The sequence below is a fragment of the Archocentrus centrarchus genome, chromosome 24 (genome assembly GCF_007364275.1).
Source record: "Archocentrus centrarchus isolate MPI-CPG fArcCen1 chromosome 24, fArcCen1, whole genome shotgun sequence".
Taxonomy (NCBI): domain Eukaryota; kingdom Metazoa; phylum Chordata; class Actinopteri; order Cichliformes; family Cichlidae; genus Archocentrus; species Archocentrus centrarchus.
In genome coordinates this window covers 35,407,977-35,424,036 of record NC_044369.1, presented here as the reverse complement: position 1 = coordinate 35,424,036, position 16,060 = coordinate 35,407,977, and the positions used below count along the sequence as shown (strand labels likewise).

The 16,060-nt window shown below is 45.2% G+C and overlaps 1 protein-coding gene across 3 annotated transcripts in view; it reads left to right on the top strand.

Moving 5' to 3' along the window:
- Window positions 1–11,927, top strand: part of vipas39 (VPS33B interacting protein, apical-basolateral polarity regulator, spe-39 homolog) — a 28,774-nt gene extending 16,847 nt beyond the window's left edge. For 2 of the 3 annotated variants that reach the window (XM_030720933.1, XM_030720932.1), the window contains exons 7-19: window positions 324–380; window positions 538–630; window positions 726–759; window positions 6,089–6,191; window positions 6,412–6,439; window positions 6,542–6,615; window positions 9,203–9,278; window positions 9,826–9,960; window positions 10,679–10,720; window positions 10,792–10,968; window positions 11,067–11,156; window positions 11,259–11,363; window positions 11,451–11,927. In XM_030720933.1, coding sequence (XP_030576793.1) covers window positions 324–380; window positions 538–630; window positions 726–759; window positions 6,089–6,191; window positions 6,412–6,439; window positions 6,542–6,615; window positions 9,203–9,278; window positions 9,826–9,960; window positions 10,679–10,720; window positions 10,792–10,968; window positions 11,067–11,156; window positions 11,259–11,363; window positions 11,451–11,471 — 1,035 coding nt within the window. In that variant the 3' untranslated portion in view covers window positions 11,472–11,927. The remainder of the gene's footprint in view (window positions 1–323; window positions 381–537; window positions 631–725; window positions 760–6,088; window positions 6,192–6,411; window positions 6,440–6,541; window positions 6,616–9,202; window positions 9,279–9,825; window positions 9,961–10,678; window positions 10,721–10,791; window positions 10,969–11,066; window positions 11,157–11,258; window positions 11,364–11,450) is intronic. The other variant, XM_030720930.1, reaches the window with a different exon arrangement.
- Window positions 11,928–16,060: the final 4,133 nt, after the last annotated feature.

Sequence of the window (16,060 nt, the reverse complement as noted above, 5' to 3'; positions counted from 1 at the left end):
GATTATCCTGGTAATCAGATTACTCCTAAATAAGGTTGGGAGTAATCTTATTTCCCAACCATATTTAGGAGTAATCCAGTTACTTAAAGAGAAATTTCTTTTTAGTAATCCGATTACAGTTAGTACGTAACATGAGACTTCAATCTGCACAATCTGAATACTCATAGATAACCAGATTACTCATGGGCATTCTGATTACCCAGTAGTAATCTTAAATATTCAAGTATGAGCTCATTAAGCAGTTGTAATTTGATTTCTGTGGGTAATGTGATTACAGTTGTGCTTTTTTTTTTTCTAATGGTGATGTCATGTTGTGATATTAGGATTATGTCAGTGACTGGTCGCCTGAAGAGGTAGTTCAGAGACTTCAGCAAGGAAAGGTAACGCACCTGTTTATTGACTTACCTGTTTGGATTTGTTCAGAATTTCATGCTGTCTCTGTAGAAGCTCAGTGCAGCAGTCTATCACTACTTTGCGAATTACTACTCTGAGTATTAGTACTCGAAGTAGTACTGTGATTATTGTACTGCGTTGCAGGCCGTGTCTCTGGAGAAGTTCCGTTCGCTGCAGGACAAACTGCTGCTGCTCGATCTCGCTGTTGCGGCTCATGATGGAAACGTTATCACGGCTGTAACTTTATTTACTGTTGATTCATAATAGCATTAACAATCTCTTTATTAACAATCCCATCAGACATAACTGAGCATGCTCTCTTTCTGTTTCAGGTTCTAATTTATCTAAAGAGGACCCTCTGTAAAGGTGAGTCTGTGGTCCTGGTTCCAGTCCTGATTCTGGACCTCAGGGTTCTACCCAGAACATTTTTTCAGAGAGGATTTTCAGTTATGTACGTAGGACCGATGCAGAACTCTCAATCAGGCCTTATTAGATCGATAGAGTGATCATTTTTGTATATAATCCAGAAGAGTTACACTTGCCTTTAATGTGTCCCAGAGTGCCATTTCCTTGTACTGATGGGTTTGCAGAAATCACGTAAAAAACATACACAACAACAACAACATAATCCAGATGTTTTAACGATCAGCTGCTAAAAGCACTTCCTATGTTTGAATATCAGCCACCATGTTGTGAGCATAAACCATAGACATATATACGTAGACACGGCGTTGAGCGCCGACTCGTACGTCAACGTCGCTGCCATATTGGATGTGGCAAAAGTGGCCAACATAACAGGAGAGAGATGCTGCACTCTGGTGCTGTGTGGAGTTTTTGAACCATTTTACAGTCAAAACGGGATCATGTGGGATTACCTTTCACAGGTAAGACCGAAGAATTGTAATTGATCGTATTTGGACATTTTAACATTTTGAAAACAAATTTTTTTTGTGTGTCTAACAGTTTCCCAGTGTATATTAGTGTGTATTTGTATGTGTGAATGAATACATTAACTTAAATAACTGTGTAGAAAGGCGCTTTATGAAGTTCAGTCCATTCACTTGTATTAGTCCACAGTGCAGATCTGACACATCCAATATGGCGGACGCGCTGACGTGTCACAGCAGTGGGCCACCCCGCTCAGTGCGGAGTCTACGTATATATATGTCTGTGGCATAAACTTTCACGTTTTTAATGCAACAACAGGAAGTGACATCATCTTGCTGGGAACTGTAGTTTTTATTTTTGAAGGCCTCTCATAGCTCCACTGGTGCTGAAAACTAATGTTTGATTATGGCTTTCTGAATACAAGTAGGGCTGCAATTATCAATTATTTTAGTAATCGAGTATTCAATTGATTACTCTGTCAATTAATCAAGTAATCGAATCAGAAATAATTTTTCATTTTAACAGTTCATCTGCATATTTTAACTTCCGTGCTGCAGCTGTTTCCCTGTGCGAAACAAACAGGGTGGATGGAGCAGCTACAAAGTTCTCTGTTCTTCATGTTGCTGATCAGGTGGTTGATGAAGGACCTGCAGCTGTTTCCCAGTAAAGGTTTTAAGGTGGTTACAGGAACAAGAGCTCCTTTCGCTCCACCTGAGCTCACCGTCTCAGTAACGGCTCCGCCTCTTTGCGCTTGCTGAGCGTGTGCAGACAGACTGCACGTAAAACAGCTGCTGCTGTGTTTTTGTTGAAAAACTGGGGGCTGAATGAGCTTAATGCTGTAATGCTTTTATTTACAAGCATAGCAAACTGTGGTTATAGTGATCCGTTCTCGTGGCTACAGCTGAAAAAATAACAACTGATCTTCTCTGCAAAATACACACACAAAAACACACACATTCACAGCACAGAGCAGTGGAGGTGTGGGAAAACTCGATGATCCACTTGTGTTAAAGCGCTTTTTTCCAAATGATGGAAATCCATCACAGCGACAGAACTTTAAAGCTGCCAATGTTAAGATTAAGATTAAGATTAAGATAGTGTTTATTTGTCACATGCACAGTTATACACAGTACAATGCACAGTGAAATGTATTTTGTACCTGCAACCATATATACACACACATATAAATAAGAAGAATAAAAAAAAAAAAAAAAAGTAATTCACACTATACACTATACTATATATACTATACACTATACACACTTTTATAAATTATAATATTTACATTGTGCAATAATGGTCCAGTTAGGGCTCAGAGTTGAGCAGACGGATGGCTTGTGGGTAAAAACTCTTCTTCAACCTTTCAGTCTTAGCCCTCAGGCAGCGGTAACGCCGGCCTGATGGGAGCAGGGAGAAGAGAGAGTGTCCGGGGTGGCTGGGCTGTTTTAGGATCTTCATGGCCCTCAGCCTGCACTGCTTGGTGTAAATGTCCTGCAGGTTGGGGAGGGTGGTTCTGATGGTCCGTTCAGCTGAACGAACCACCCTTTTTAGGGCCACGAAGTCCTGCTTGGTGCAGTTTCCCATCCAGGTGGTGATGCTCCCACGCATGATGCTCTCGATGGTGCAGGTGTAAAAGTTCCTGAGCACCTTGAGTGGGAGCTTGAAGTCTCTCAGCCGCCTGAGGAGGTAGAGACGCTGTCTGGCCTTCTTCACTGTGATGTTTATGTGATGAGTCCAGGACAGGTCCTGTGAGATGGTCACTCCCAGGTATTTGAAAGTGTCCACTCTTTCCACCTCAGCACCACTGATGACAAGTGGATGGTAGTCCCTCTGCTGCTTCCTGCTGAAGTCCACGATCAGTTCCTTCGTTTTGCTGTCGTTGAGCAGGAGGTGGTTCTCCTGGCACCAGTTCTCCAGGCGGGAGACCTCTCTCCTGTAGGCTGTCTCCTCATTGTGAGAGATTAGTCCCACAACGGCAGTGTCGTCAGCAAACTTGATGATGACGTTGGACTCTGACGTGGCCTCGCAGTCATGGGTGTACAGTGAGTACAGCAGAGGGCTGAGCACACAGCCTTGGGGGGATCCAGTGTTGAGGGTGAGGGAGGATGAGGTGAGGTGACCCACTCGTACCACCTGTGGTCTGCTGGTCAGGAAGCTGTGAACCCACCTGCACAGGGATGGGCCCAGGCCCAGGTCCAGCAGCTTAGAGACCAGCCTGGAGGGAACTATGGTGTTGAATGCTGAGCTGTAATCTACAAACAGCACTCTCACATAGTTCCCCTTACCAGTGTCTATGTGTGAAAGGGTCTTGTGGAGGAGGAAGGATATGGCGTCATCTGTGGATCTGTCTGGCCGGTATGCAAACTGTAGTGGGTCGAGGGTGGTGGGCAGTAAGGAGGTGATGAATGTCTTGATGAGTCTCTCAAAACACTTCATCACCACAGAGGTGAGCGCTATGGGCCTGAAGTCATTGGGGCTGCTGGGGTGTGGTTTCTTTGGGACTATGATGGACTTTTTAAAGCAGGTGGGAATCACACACAGTTTCAGTGAGAGGTTGAATATCAGTGTAAACACAGGTGCCAGCTGGTCAGCGCAGGTCTTAAGGACACGTCCACTAATACCGTCTGGTCCAGCCGCTTTCCTGGTGTTTACACGTCTAAACGCCCTCCTCACGTCGCGCTCCGTCACAGTGAGTGTCTCCGCCCCTCCGGCCGGGAGCGCAGCGGGCTGTCGGCTTCCCGACTCAAAGCGCGCAAAGAAGATGTTGAGTTCATCAGCCAGAGAAGCGTCGGCACTCACCGGGTGTGTGTGTGGTGCTTTGTAGTCCGTGATGGTGCGTAGTCCCTGCCACAGTCCCCTGGGGTCAGACTGTTGTAGTTGCTGTTCCAGTCTGCGGCCGTAGCGATGTTTAGCCTCTTTCACCGCTCTGCGGACGTTGTATGATGCAGCCTTGTAGTCCTCCATGTTCCCAGAGGCGAGGCCGGAGTTGTAGGCAACGGTGCGGGACCTCAGGGCGTCGCGGACAGATTTATCCACCCACGGCTTCTGGTTGGGAAAAGTCCGGATGGTCCTCCTAAGTGCAGTGTCATCAACAACTTTCCCAATAAATCCCACGACAGTTTCCGTAAACTCCTCGATGTCTCCGCCCGCGCTGCTGCGAAACATGTCCCAGTCGGTTGAATCCAACGCACCCTGCAGAGCGGCCTCTGTTTGATCAGACCACCGTGTCACTTCTCTCACAGCAGGGGGTTCCTGCCTGAGCCGTTGTTTGTATTTCGGCATGAGAAGCACAGAGGTGTGATCGGACTTCCCAAAAGGCGGAAGAGGCTTTGCTTTGTAGCCCTCTTTGAATGGAGAGTAGCAGTGGTCTAGGGTCCTCTCTCCTCTGGTGGGGCAGTCGATGTGTTGAATCAATTCCGGTATCAGCTTTTTCAAGTTTGCACTGTTAAAGTCCCCGGCTACGATGAGAGCCGCATCACGCTGGTTAGCCTGATAGGTGGAAATTGCCTCATGTAGCTCGGATAGTGCAGTGTTTGTGTCCGCCTGAGGTGGAATATAGACGGTGCTGAAGATGACCGAAGTGAACTCGCGGGGCAGGTAGTGGGGACGGCATTTCAGGGTTAGGAGCTCCAGGTTAGGTGAACATGATTGTTTCAGAGGGACAACATTCCTACTGTCACACCAGTTGTTATTAATCATTAGGCACACACCTCCTCCTCTTGATTTTCCAGACTCACTCGTTCTGTCCGTGCGATGAACACTGAAGAACTCCGACGGCTGTACGGCGTGGTCCGGTATGAGGGGGGTCAGCCATGTCTCCGTGAGACAGATGATGTTGCAGTCCCTTATGTCCCTCTGAAACTGTATCCTGGCCCTGAGTTCGTCCAGCTTGTTATCCAGTGACTGGACATTAGCCAGCAAGATGCTCGGCAGTGGCGTTTGGTGCGCTCTGCGCCTCAGCCTCTCTCTTACGCCGGCTCTTTTCCCTCGGGGCCTTGTCCGTGACCTGGGTGCTCTGCGCCGTCCTTTGTTTGAGCTGGGCCACTGGAAACGCAGTATCTCCTGGGGCCAAGTCGGGTCGGGAGAAAAAGGTGTCAGAATACAGCCAGAGTGCTGTATTCTGATATTAAAAAGAGTCTGTCTGTCATACGTGATATGACACAGAGCAGGCGGAATTATAAAGTCCAAAATTAGAGCTAAACCTAATATATACAAACAAAGCGTAGGAGCAGGTACGACGGCTGCTGACCTCACCGGCGCCATCTTGAATCCCTGTGGAGGAAATGCTCCGCTTACGCGGAGACACCTGAGCTACAGAGTTAAAACAAAACATTGAAGCAACAAATTTGTGTTGAGGATTTTTAATAATTGAACTGAGTTACTCGTGGAATCGTTGCAGCCCTAAAATTTGCTTTAAATTTTCAGTTTGTCTATCAAAATACATGAAGGTTGGTATTTACCTTTCATGCTGGGGTTGTCATTCCGATTTCTGTACCCTGTGAAATCAAGCGCAGGGATCAAACGTGCACATTGTGAATGAAACTGCACATTCTCTGTGCTAGATTGCAAACTGCGGTGAAATGATACAGGCGCAGGCGGTGATAGCAGCAACCTAGCCCCGGCGGAGTCTGCGAGGTGCGCTCCTGTTTGCCAACTGCAGTAACACCAGAGTTCTGAAACTGAAGGGGTGAAATCCTCAGCCCAGCGCGGGGGTGCCTGAGCAAGGTGCCGCGCCCAGGGATCAACTGCTAGCTAGAACACTGGGACCTGGATCAGTTCTTCCACTGACTTTGTTTTTCCTTCTCAGAGGTTTTGTTTCGGGAGCTGGAGTCCAGACAGACGGCTCTGAGACACTTCATCCACTACCTGAGTGAGACCCAAGACCAGAGGCTGCTGCTGGAGCTGCACAGGTCTGCTCATACCTGGAAACACACCTGCAGCATGTTCACCATGTTTTAGACAGGTTAGGGCAGTAATAAGCAGCTGTACAGCTGTGTTTCCAGGTGACATGTGACAGAGATGATGAGGTTCTGGGTCAGCAGGTAGCTTGTCAGGTGTGTGACAGGTGTTTGGGTAGTACACCTGTACAGGGAGCACTTTTAACCTATTTGTTTTTTCCCTGTTCCTCAGAGCGCTGGGCAGAGCCGAGGACCTGGCAGTATGTAGTACTCTGCAGTAATACACACTTATAATACAACAGCATTAGTATATGTGTTCATCATGGTGACAATGATGTCATTTCCTGTTTCCATGGCAATAGCTGCTTCAGTATAAAGAACACTTGAGCATCAATGATGAAAACAAGAGGCGGGACTTCCTGAAGAATTGCCTTAGGTTGGTAATCTGATTACACTCTTGTAACTGTTGTTTACAGTTCACTTGTTTTTGATGTTTGTTTATACGTTGTTCAAATTCAGACCCTCTCAGACTGCTGGCTTACTTGTGGTTCCTCGGATACTTAAGAGTAGGATGGGAGGCAGAGCCTTCAGCTTTCAGGCCCCTCTTCTGTGGAACCAGCTCCCAGCTTGGATTCAGGAGACAGACACCCTCTGTATTTTTAAGATTAGGCTTCAAACTTTCCTTTATGATAAAGTTTATCCACGGGTTTCTGGAAGAGCGTACGTAGGCTCCATGACAGACGGCTACTTCCGCTGTTCGGTTTTATACTTCCGGTTACCCAAAGTTAGAGCCAGAGTTAATGACAAACTCCTGTTACTTTGTGCTGTAACAGGCGGCTTTATTAGTTGGAACATGAGCTCGGATTCAACTTGTGCTGTTGTCGGTTGTCTCTACATCAGTCTGTACATTTTTTCAAATTATTTTATTCTGTAAATTTGTTCTTTTTCCCCCAAATTATACTACTCAGTGTCACATCCTATTACTGTATTTTCTCCTTATGTTTTAAGTTTTCCTTTGATGTACAGCCTCTTATTTTTTTACGTTATTTTATTTATAGTGTGACACTACAGCATACAGCCCACACAAAGCTTAAACAATGCCTGCCTTCATGTAAACACGTAGCAGTTAGCAGGATGACAGCTGCGTGTCTCCTCGATCACCCTTCAGCCAGTCCAGTGTTTCTGTTTCAGTGATCTGAACACTCTGATATCCAGATCAGTGATTTACCTTCCACAGAATAGCTGCAGCATCACTGCATGATTTCCCTAATCAGAGATACAGGAACAGCTGACTGTCTCCACCACTCCACTTTCCCTTAGCATGACCCATGCTAACACTTAGCATGGGTCATGCTAAGTGTTAGCATGACCCATGCTAACACTTAGCTTGGCTGATGCTCTGGCTCGGCTCTACAGCTGCTTTAAGGAAAACAACGTTACCTTGTTTGTTCAGCATTACTTTATTGATTTTATTGCTTTGAAGGTAATCTGGTGCTCTTATAATTACGTGATTCCTCGCCATCAACACCTTCTGAAAAAACAAGGTAACTGATAATGTGGATGTAGCGACTTCAGGCCATAATTTCATGTCATTTACAGAAGTGACGGGTGAGGCACTGTTACCTCGCTGCTTTTTAAAACATCCTTGCTATGTTTCACTAGTTCTGCATTTGGCTAGGGTCAGAGTCACTGCTGGTAGCATGAGGTCACCCTGACTGGACCCTCCACAGGCTGCACAGGTAGTCCAACTCCTCCAGGATGGCACAGAAGAACGCGATTAATGGTTTCAAATGCCTTTGTTTAGACAGTTTATGACATCGTCCATTAAACAGGCAAAAAATTAATTTGATATCTGAGTGTTTCTTAGTTTTAGACTAGTCGGTGAGTCTAATTTTTTCCCTTGTTTAAGCGACTATTAATATAGTCGCCAGAACATCCCTAGTAGTGTTATTAGAATTATGCCTATTACTGTTATTTAGGTTTATATCAATAAGAAATATGGATAAATATTCATCAAATATGATCATCCAACATGCATCCATCATCCAGTATTCATCAAACATCGTCAAATGTCATCCAACCACCATCTTTCATCCAACCTCCAACCATCCAGCCTCCATTGTAGCATGAGGTCATACCTGGACCCTACAGAGGCTGCACAGGTAGTCCAACTCCTCCAGGATGGCACATCAATACGTGCCATTGGCAGAAGGTTTTCTGTGTCTCCCAGCACAGTCTCAGAGGATGGAGGAGATTCCAGGAGACAGGAAGTTCGTCTAGGAGAGCTGGACAGGAGCAGGTCCTTAACCCATCAGCAGGACCAGGATCTGCTCCTTTGTGTAGGAGGAACAGGATGAGCCCTGCAGAGCTACAACATGACCTCCAGCAGCCACTGGTGTGAATGTCTCTGACCAAACAATGAGAAACAGACTTCATGAGGGCGACCTGAGGGCCGACGCCCTCTAGTGGGCGCTGTGCTCATTGTGGAGCCTGATTGGCCTTTACCATAGAATACCAGAACTGGCAGGTTTACCATTGGAGCCCTGTGAGAGCAGGTTCACCCTGAGCTAATGTGACAGACCTGAAAGGGTCTGGAGAAGCTGTGGAGAACGTGATGCTGCCTGTAACATCGTTCAGCACGACCGGTTTGGTGGGTCAGTGATGGTCTGGGAGGCGTATCCATGGAGGGACACACAGACCTCTGCAGGCAACGACACCCTGACTGCCATCAGGTATCAGGATGAAACCCTTGGAGCTGTCAGAGCCCACGCTGCTGCAGTGGGTCCTGGTTCCTCCTGGTGCCTCATGTGGTGAGAGTATGCAGGCAGTTCCTGGAGGATGAAGGAGCTGATACCACTGACTGACCCCCACACTCTCCTGACCTAAATCCAACAGAGCACCTCTGTGTAGTTTCTTGTTTATTGTTTACAGTTCATGTGTTATTGTTAATTGATTCGTTTGATGTTGTTTTGTTTTTTGTTGTTAGTTGTTTACAGTTGTTTGTTGACATTGTGTGTTTTCAGCCTGCCATTTTCTGCTGAAGACCTAGCCCACGTTCAGGATCATTATACCCTGCTAGAGAGGCAGATCATCATCGAGGTTAGTAACCACTTTGACCTGGTTCAGACTGGGTTCAAGCTCCTTTCAGCAGCTCTGTCCATCACTCGGTCTGATCCTGTTGTGAGGACGTCTGAACCCTTACTGCTCAGGTCAGCAGAGAGGTACAAGTCCACAGGTGACCATACCTGTCAAGTCTCCTGTTTTGGTCGGGAAACTCCCGTATTTTACCCCTCTGTCCTGCTGTCCTCCCATGTTAGTATTTTCCCATAAATTTCCCGTATTATAATAATAAAAAAATAATAATAATAATAATTTAAAAAAAGCATTCCTGTGCTGCTCCAAACTGAATTCTGTCACTAACCTTGTGAGAACCGCCTGCAGTAGCCTGGGTGGCGGTTCTCGTGAGGTTAGTGCCGACAGCTGGAACAAACCCGGAGCAACAGCTGGACCTTGGCTGGGCTGGTGGGACAGCTCGCAGCAGGCAGGGGAAAATTTCCCTTATTCTTAAATGTAAAACCTCACAGGTGTGCAGGTGACCCTTCTCTGATTGGCTGAATCCACTTTAATCCCAGTTTCTTGCTGCTAGGCGACAGACTCGCAGGCTGAGCGTGGAGGAAAGGTGGAAGCTTTCCAGAAGTTTCCCAGAAAAGCGTCGATCCTCAACATGCCACTGATCACCACCCTGTACTACTGCTGCTTCTACCACTACACCGAGCCACAGGTCAGTCTGAACCTGACCAGACAAACCAGATCGGGCCAGGCCTAACCAGGTTAACCCCTTAACTGGCAAGGGCCCGGTGACGGGCCGTTTGTAGTCCCTTTTATATGGCAGGCTAGACCCTCCCATTTTTATTGACACGTCATTCGGCCAATCATGTAACTGGCTGCACCAAATCACCTGACAAAGCTACGTGACGCCCTCTGAGTATTATTGGCTCTGGGAAACCCATTTCTTAACATGATTGGCCGAATGAGGTGTCAGTCAAAATGGGCGGGTCTAGCCTGCCATATAAATGCACTTCATTCGGCCGGCGGACCAGACGCAGCCAGTTAATAGGCTATGAAATGGGTTGTTCAGAGCCAATAATAACCAGAGGGTGTTATGTAGTTTTTGTCAGGTGATTTTTTTGCTGCCAGTTAAGGGGTTAAAATAAACAAACTTCATCAGCCTGTGTTAGGCCCCGTTAACATAAGACCATTAGCACCTGTTGGCCCCCATTAGCCTGTGCTAGCTCCTATTAGCCCATAATAACCTGTGTTAGCCTGTTGTCTTTCATTAACCTTTAGCTGGTGCTCATATTTATTAGCCTGTTAGCATTAACCTCTGTTAACCCTTGTTTGCATTAGCCTTCATTAGCATTAGCTTATGTTAACCCCTGCTTGCCTTCATTAGCATTAGCTTGTGTTATTTGTAGCCATCAGCGGTGTTTATGTTTCAGGGCACCTTCAGCAGTCCGTTGAACATCCGTCAAACCTTCAAGGTGAGAGCAGACTCATTTACATTGACTCTGTTGACCTATTTGACTCACTGACCTGTGACCTGTGACCTCAGATCTCAGAGAAACAGTACTTTGTAACGGCGCTGGCTGCGAGAGCAAAGCTGAAGGCGTGGCTTGATGTGGACGCTCTGTTTGCTAGCAGGAGCTGGCTCGGTTTCACCAGGAAGAAATCGCCGCTGAGCTTCCACAGAGTTGTCGACATCCTGCAGAAGAACTCTGCCCCCACACAGGTGAGGGGTATGGGGCAGAGTAACACACCTGCTACAAAGGAGGCAGGGAATTTGGTTATTAGCTTGTTATTAATTAGCGATCATTGGTTATTGATCAGGTGCTGCAGGAGTACGTGGCGCTTGTGGACGATAGCGAGCTGAGGCTCAGTTTGGCTCAGAAACATAAATGTCACGACATCGTCATCAATGTGAGTCCTGCCGTGTTTACCTGCTTCTTTGAAACTGACCAATCAGAGATCAGTGTGTTGTGGATTGTGATGATGATGATGACTTGTCTCTGGGCCAATCAGACGTACCGGGACATGAAGGACCGGCAGCTGCTGCTGGCATACCGTGGAAAGGTGGCGAGGGGCTCAGCGGAGGAGAGGAAGATCGATGAGCTGATAAACAGCCCGGTGAGGAGGAGGAGGGGCTTCTTCATCGTCTTTGTCACATGACCTGACATGTGATTAAACTGTTTCTTCTTCTTCTTTCTTTCTCAGCAAATTCGCTGGAAAAACTGATGTTTTGGTTGGCTGTGACCACAACAGGAATGCCCAGTCAGCCCATCCACTGAGTCCTCAATGTAACTCTGCCTACAGAGCCAAAGGGGGCGGAGTCTTGACTTTGACATTGTGTTGAAAACAGGAGGTGACTGTAGTAAAGTGGGGAGAAGGGGGTGGAGTTATCCATGTTTGATCAGATGATTGGACATCATTTCTGTCATCATGTCAAATAAAATAAACACACTGCTCAACTCATCGATGCCCAGTGCATGCTGGGATACGAACAGAAGCAGCCGCCTTATTCTCACTCGTATCTGTGCTGATTGTGTGTGTGTGTGTGTGTGAGACAGGTGACCAAATAAAGGGGTGGGTTCAGTGTGAAAGTGTGTTGATAATCTTGAACACCTGATTGGATGTTTTCAGTTGTGGGTGTGAGTGTAACTGTTTGTTTCTACACATTTAAATAAGCTGCCTGTTGCAGTGTAACACAGCAGTACCTGAGGATGCTTCATTTGAATCCACCAATCAGAAAAGGCTGTTTCTGATTGGTTCCTCTGTTTAGTTCTCTCCCTGCTGCAGGACAATCCTGCCCTGCCAGGGAAAACCCTGAAGCAGTACATGTTTTGTGTAAATAACACTAAAAATGACCAAAAAACTGCAGTTTAAAAAGCGCCTCCATTTCTGTCATTGCTGAGGAGAAAAGTTAACATTGGAGTGACTGACGGGGAGGGGGAGGGGGGGGGGGGGGGGCTCCTGACGCTTCCAGTTTCAATTTGGAGTCTCCGTGTTTTGGGAAGGTTGTTTTCTCAACCAGAGCTACAGTCTGAAGTACAAAATGTGTGGACAGACAAAAAAATGTGGAGTGAAAAGAGCTGAAGTTCTGCACTGATGATGTCACTGATGATGTCATCTGAAGCTTTCTCTTCCATTACAAAAGGAAGTCCACAAAAAGCTGACTGAGTCATGTGACCTTCATATATCCGTGTGTGTGTCTACGGTCACACTGAGCGCTGAATCCTACGTCAGCGTCACCGCCATGTTGGAAGCAGCAAACATAAACACGGAGATGATGTCAGTCCGAACTGGATCACATGGGCTCACCTTTCACAGGTGAGAGTGAACGAATATTTTTATTGTATTCCAACATTTTTAAACAGAAGGTTACAGCGATGCACGGGGCCGAACCAACAACTCTGACACACTGACGGAGCTCCTGTTTGTGCCCCTTGTTTTACTGTAAGAACAATAACACATTTAATTTATGAAGCACTTTACAAAAGTTGAAAATACCTCTTTTTTTTCTTTTTACTTTTTTAACCACAAATTTTATTGTATGCAGTAAATCATGGATGTAGAAATTTAGTTTCATTGCTAAAAGAAAATCAAGTAGATCAGTGTCTTATTTTAATTTGTACACTTTGTTCATTTTTTGCCTTAAAGGTCGTCATTAATACTTAAAGTGATAAAAAAAAAAACGTTTTAAATCCATAAACCTGCAGATGTCATATCTACATGTCAGGATCTGTTATGATCACAGTAACATCGTTACAACCAGCAGCTGTAAACACTCCACAGTGCACCCTAACACACATGGAGTATTTAATATTTATAATTATCAGAGAAAGTTACGTTATTTTTGGTGCCTGTCAGTTTCTCAGTGTGTATGAGTGCATGTGTGACTGACACGCATTAACTGTGGGAACTCTGCAGAAAGGTGCTTTATGGAGCTCAGTTTACAGATCTGCAGTGTGACAGCCCAATCTGCTGCAGCTCATCATGTCCGACGACTTCTCTTTGTTTTGGAGTTTGGAGCTCATACAGGAACAGATGCTTTCTGATGCATTGTGGGACACTTTTAGAGTACCTCACAGGTAGTCTGCATCATGTGACCTGTGACATAAGGTCAACATAAGGTCATTGACATTTGTTCTGGTCACCTCCAATGATCCAAACTTTTTGGACAAGCATTCATATAGAGATGGAAGTAATGTTAGGGAGGCAAATTCCCTTTAAGAGGGACGAGTTTTTATTTGGATTCTTGTACTCAGAGGAGATGGACTCAGTGTCTGAATGTTTATTCGGTATTTTTTACGTTTAGCGGCCTGAAAAACCATCACAAAGAAATGTTAAACATAAAATTCCCATCCCTGGATGATTAGCACCACATTATTTATGGATCATATAGGATGGAAAGATTACTTTTTCAGGCAGATTACAGCTTGCAGATCTGGACTAAATGGGAAAAAATATCATTGTGGCAAAATATCCAGAATTTGTCCGACTCTGTACTAATTTTATTGAAATTTGAGTTTATTTACATGTCAAAGTCCACCCCTCTTAAGTTTCAAATTTTTAATTCACTTGACTTTTTTCTTTTTTTCTTTTTTGTTTTCATATAATTCAATGTTGTGTTATGTTAAGAAAAATAAAGGATGGAAAAAGAAACAAAGCTCTTTATAACGTGAAGCGCCTTCAGGCGCCTGTTTGCTGGGATTTGGAGCCATAAATAAAATTGAATTCTTTTGTCACACAGACTGAGACGAGTCCTTCGCTCTGATTGGCTCCCGTTTGGAGACCTGTGATATGACGATGAGCTTATGATGAAGCTCCTAGTGTTGTAGTACTCGAGACCGGTCTTGGTCTCGAGACCGCTTTTTGATGGTCTCGGTCTTGTCATGGACTCGGACCTTGCGGACTTGGGATTTTATTTCAAGACCAGTCAAGACCACAGCTGTGGAAATATCACTAAATTGCCAGAATACTGTCCAGTTTATTTGTTAACATCTTTGCTTTTACTGGATACAAAACGTACTGATTCAAATCCCACAAAGTTTGCTCTCCTCTGCCTCTCAAAGGAGCACCTCGCAGACTCCGGCCCGGCTAGGTCGCTGCTATTATCGCTGCTTACACCTGTATCATTTCACCGCAATCTACCACAGAGCACGGACAGTTTCATTCACTATGTGCACGTTTGGTCTCACTATGGTCACGCGTGTGCTGCATAAATCGAAATAACAACCGGCATGAACACGAAGAGAAGTAAGAAGGAAAATGAAGATCAAAGGAAAATTTCAGGCTTCCGATTCAACAAAAAATCCCAGCATGAAAGGTAAATACAAACCTTCATGTATTTGATACACAAACTGAAAATTTAATGCAAGTTTTAGAGCTGCAACGATTCTTGGTGTAACGCAATTCGATTATTAAAAATCCTCGACACAAATTTGTTGCTTTGATGTTTGGTTTCAGCTCTGCAGCTCAGGTGTCTCCGTGTAAGCGGAGCATTTCCTCCACGTTAGTTCTCCATCGCTGTAACAGATTTACGTCATTTGGAAAAGAACAAAAACGACCCTTTAACACGAGTGGATCGCTGAGATGTTTTCCACGCCCCCACTTCTCTGTGCTGTGAGTGCGCGTGTTTGAATGTGCGCGCGTGTGTTGTGCAGAGGATGTCAGCTGTTACTTTTTCTGTATGTCAGCTGTAGCCACCAGAACAGACCTAGAACCACAGTGTACTGGGGAAGGGGGGGGGGGGGGGGGGGGCTGCCATTAGCACTAGCAATCGCTCGGTGCCCCCCCCCCCCCCCCCCCTCCAGTAGAGAGGGAATCCATCAAAATGTTTTTATCAACCACCTGATCAGCAACATGAAGAACAGAGAACTTTGTAGTAAAGTAAGGAGACATACCATAAATATAACAATTCAAATAGAAATATAGCATCAAGTAGCATATCGCAGCAATAATATTCACAACAAGGTGAAAGTGTTGAAATACAGCAGACAGAAATAAGACTGCATAGCAGAGAAACAACAAAATCACATGCTGATGATTTCCTGGAAAAGAAGGTGTGTTCTGGTCTGATGGTTTGTGTCTACAGAACCCAGATGAGGCCGTTAACAGGCGACAGTGAAGGGCACAGAAGGAGGAACTGATAAGCTGCTACATGCTTACATATTTCAATAACTGTGTAACTGTGTCAGGTCTGTGTATAAAAGTTGAACTAAGATAGAGAGCGGTGTCAGACTGTGTGAAGCTGCACTGACTGCATCAGGCAGCTCCGACAATTCTGAACCAGATTAATCTGTAAACTGTTTGAAATGGCTTTATTAAACTTAATAATTGGACTCCTTATTCTGTTGTTTTGTGTACTTCCTGTTCGATAAATGAACACGCAGAAACCTAAAGGCTTAAGCAGCAGCACACACTCTTATTATTTAAATTCCTTCAGTAGCTGCTCCATCCACCCTGTTTGTTTCACACAGAAACATCTGCAGCACGGAAGTTAAAATATGCTGATGAATTGTTAAAATGAAAAATTATTTCTTATCCAATTACTCGATTAATTGGATAAGAAAATCAATTGAATACTTGATTACTAAAATAATTGATAGTTGCAGCCCTACTTGTATTCAGAAAGCCATAGTCAAACATTAGTTTTCAGTAGAGCTGTGAGAGGCCTTCAAGAATAAAATAACTACAGTTCCCAGCAAGATGATGTCACTTCCTGTTGTTGCATTAAAAACGTGATAGTTTATGCTCACAATATGGTGGCTGATATTCAAATGTAGGAAATGCTATTAGCAGCCGAGGAATCTGGATTATGTTTT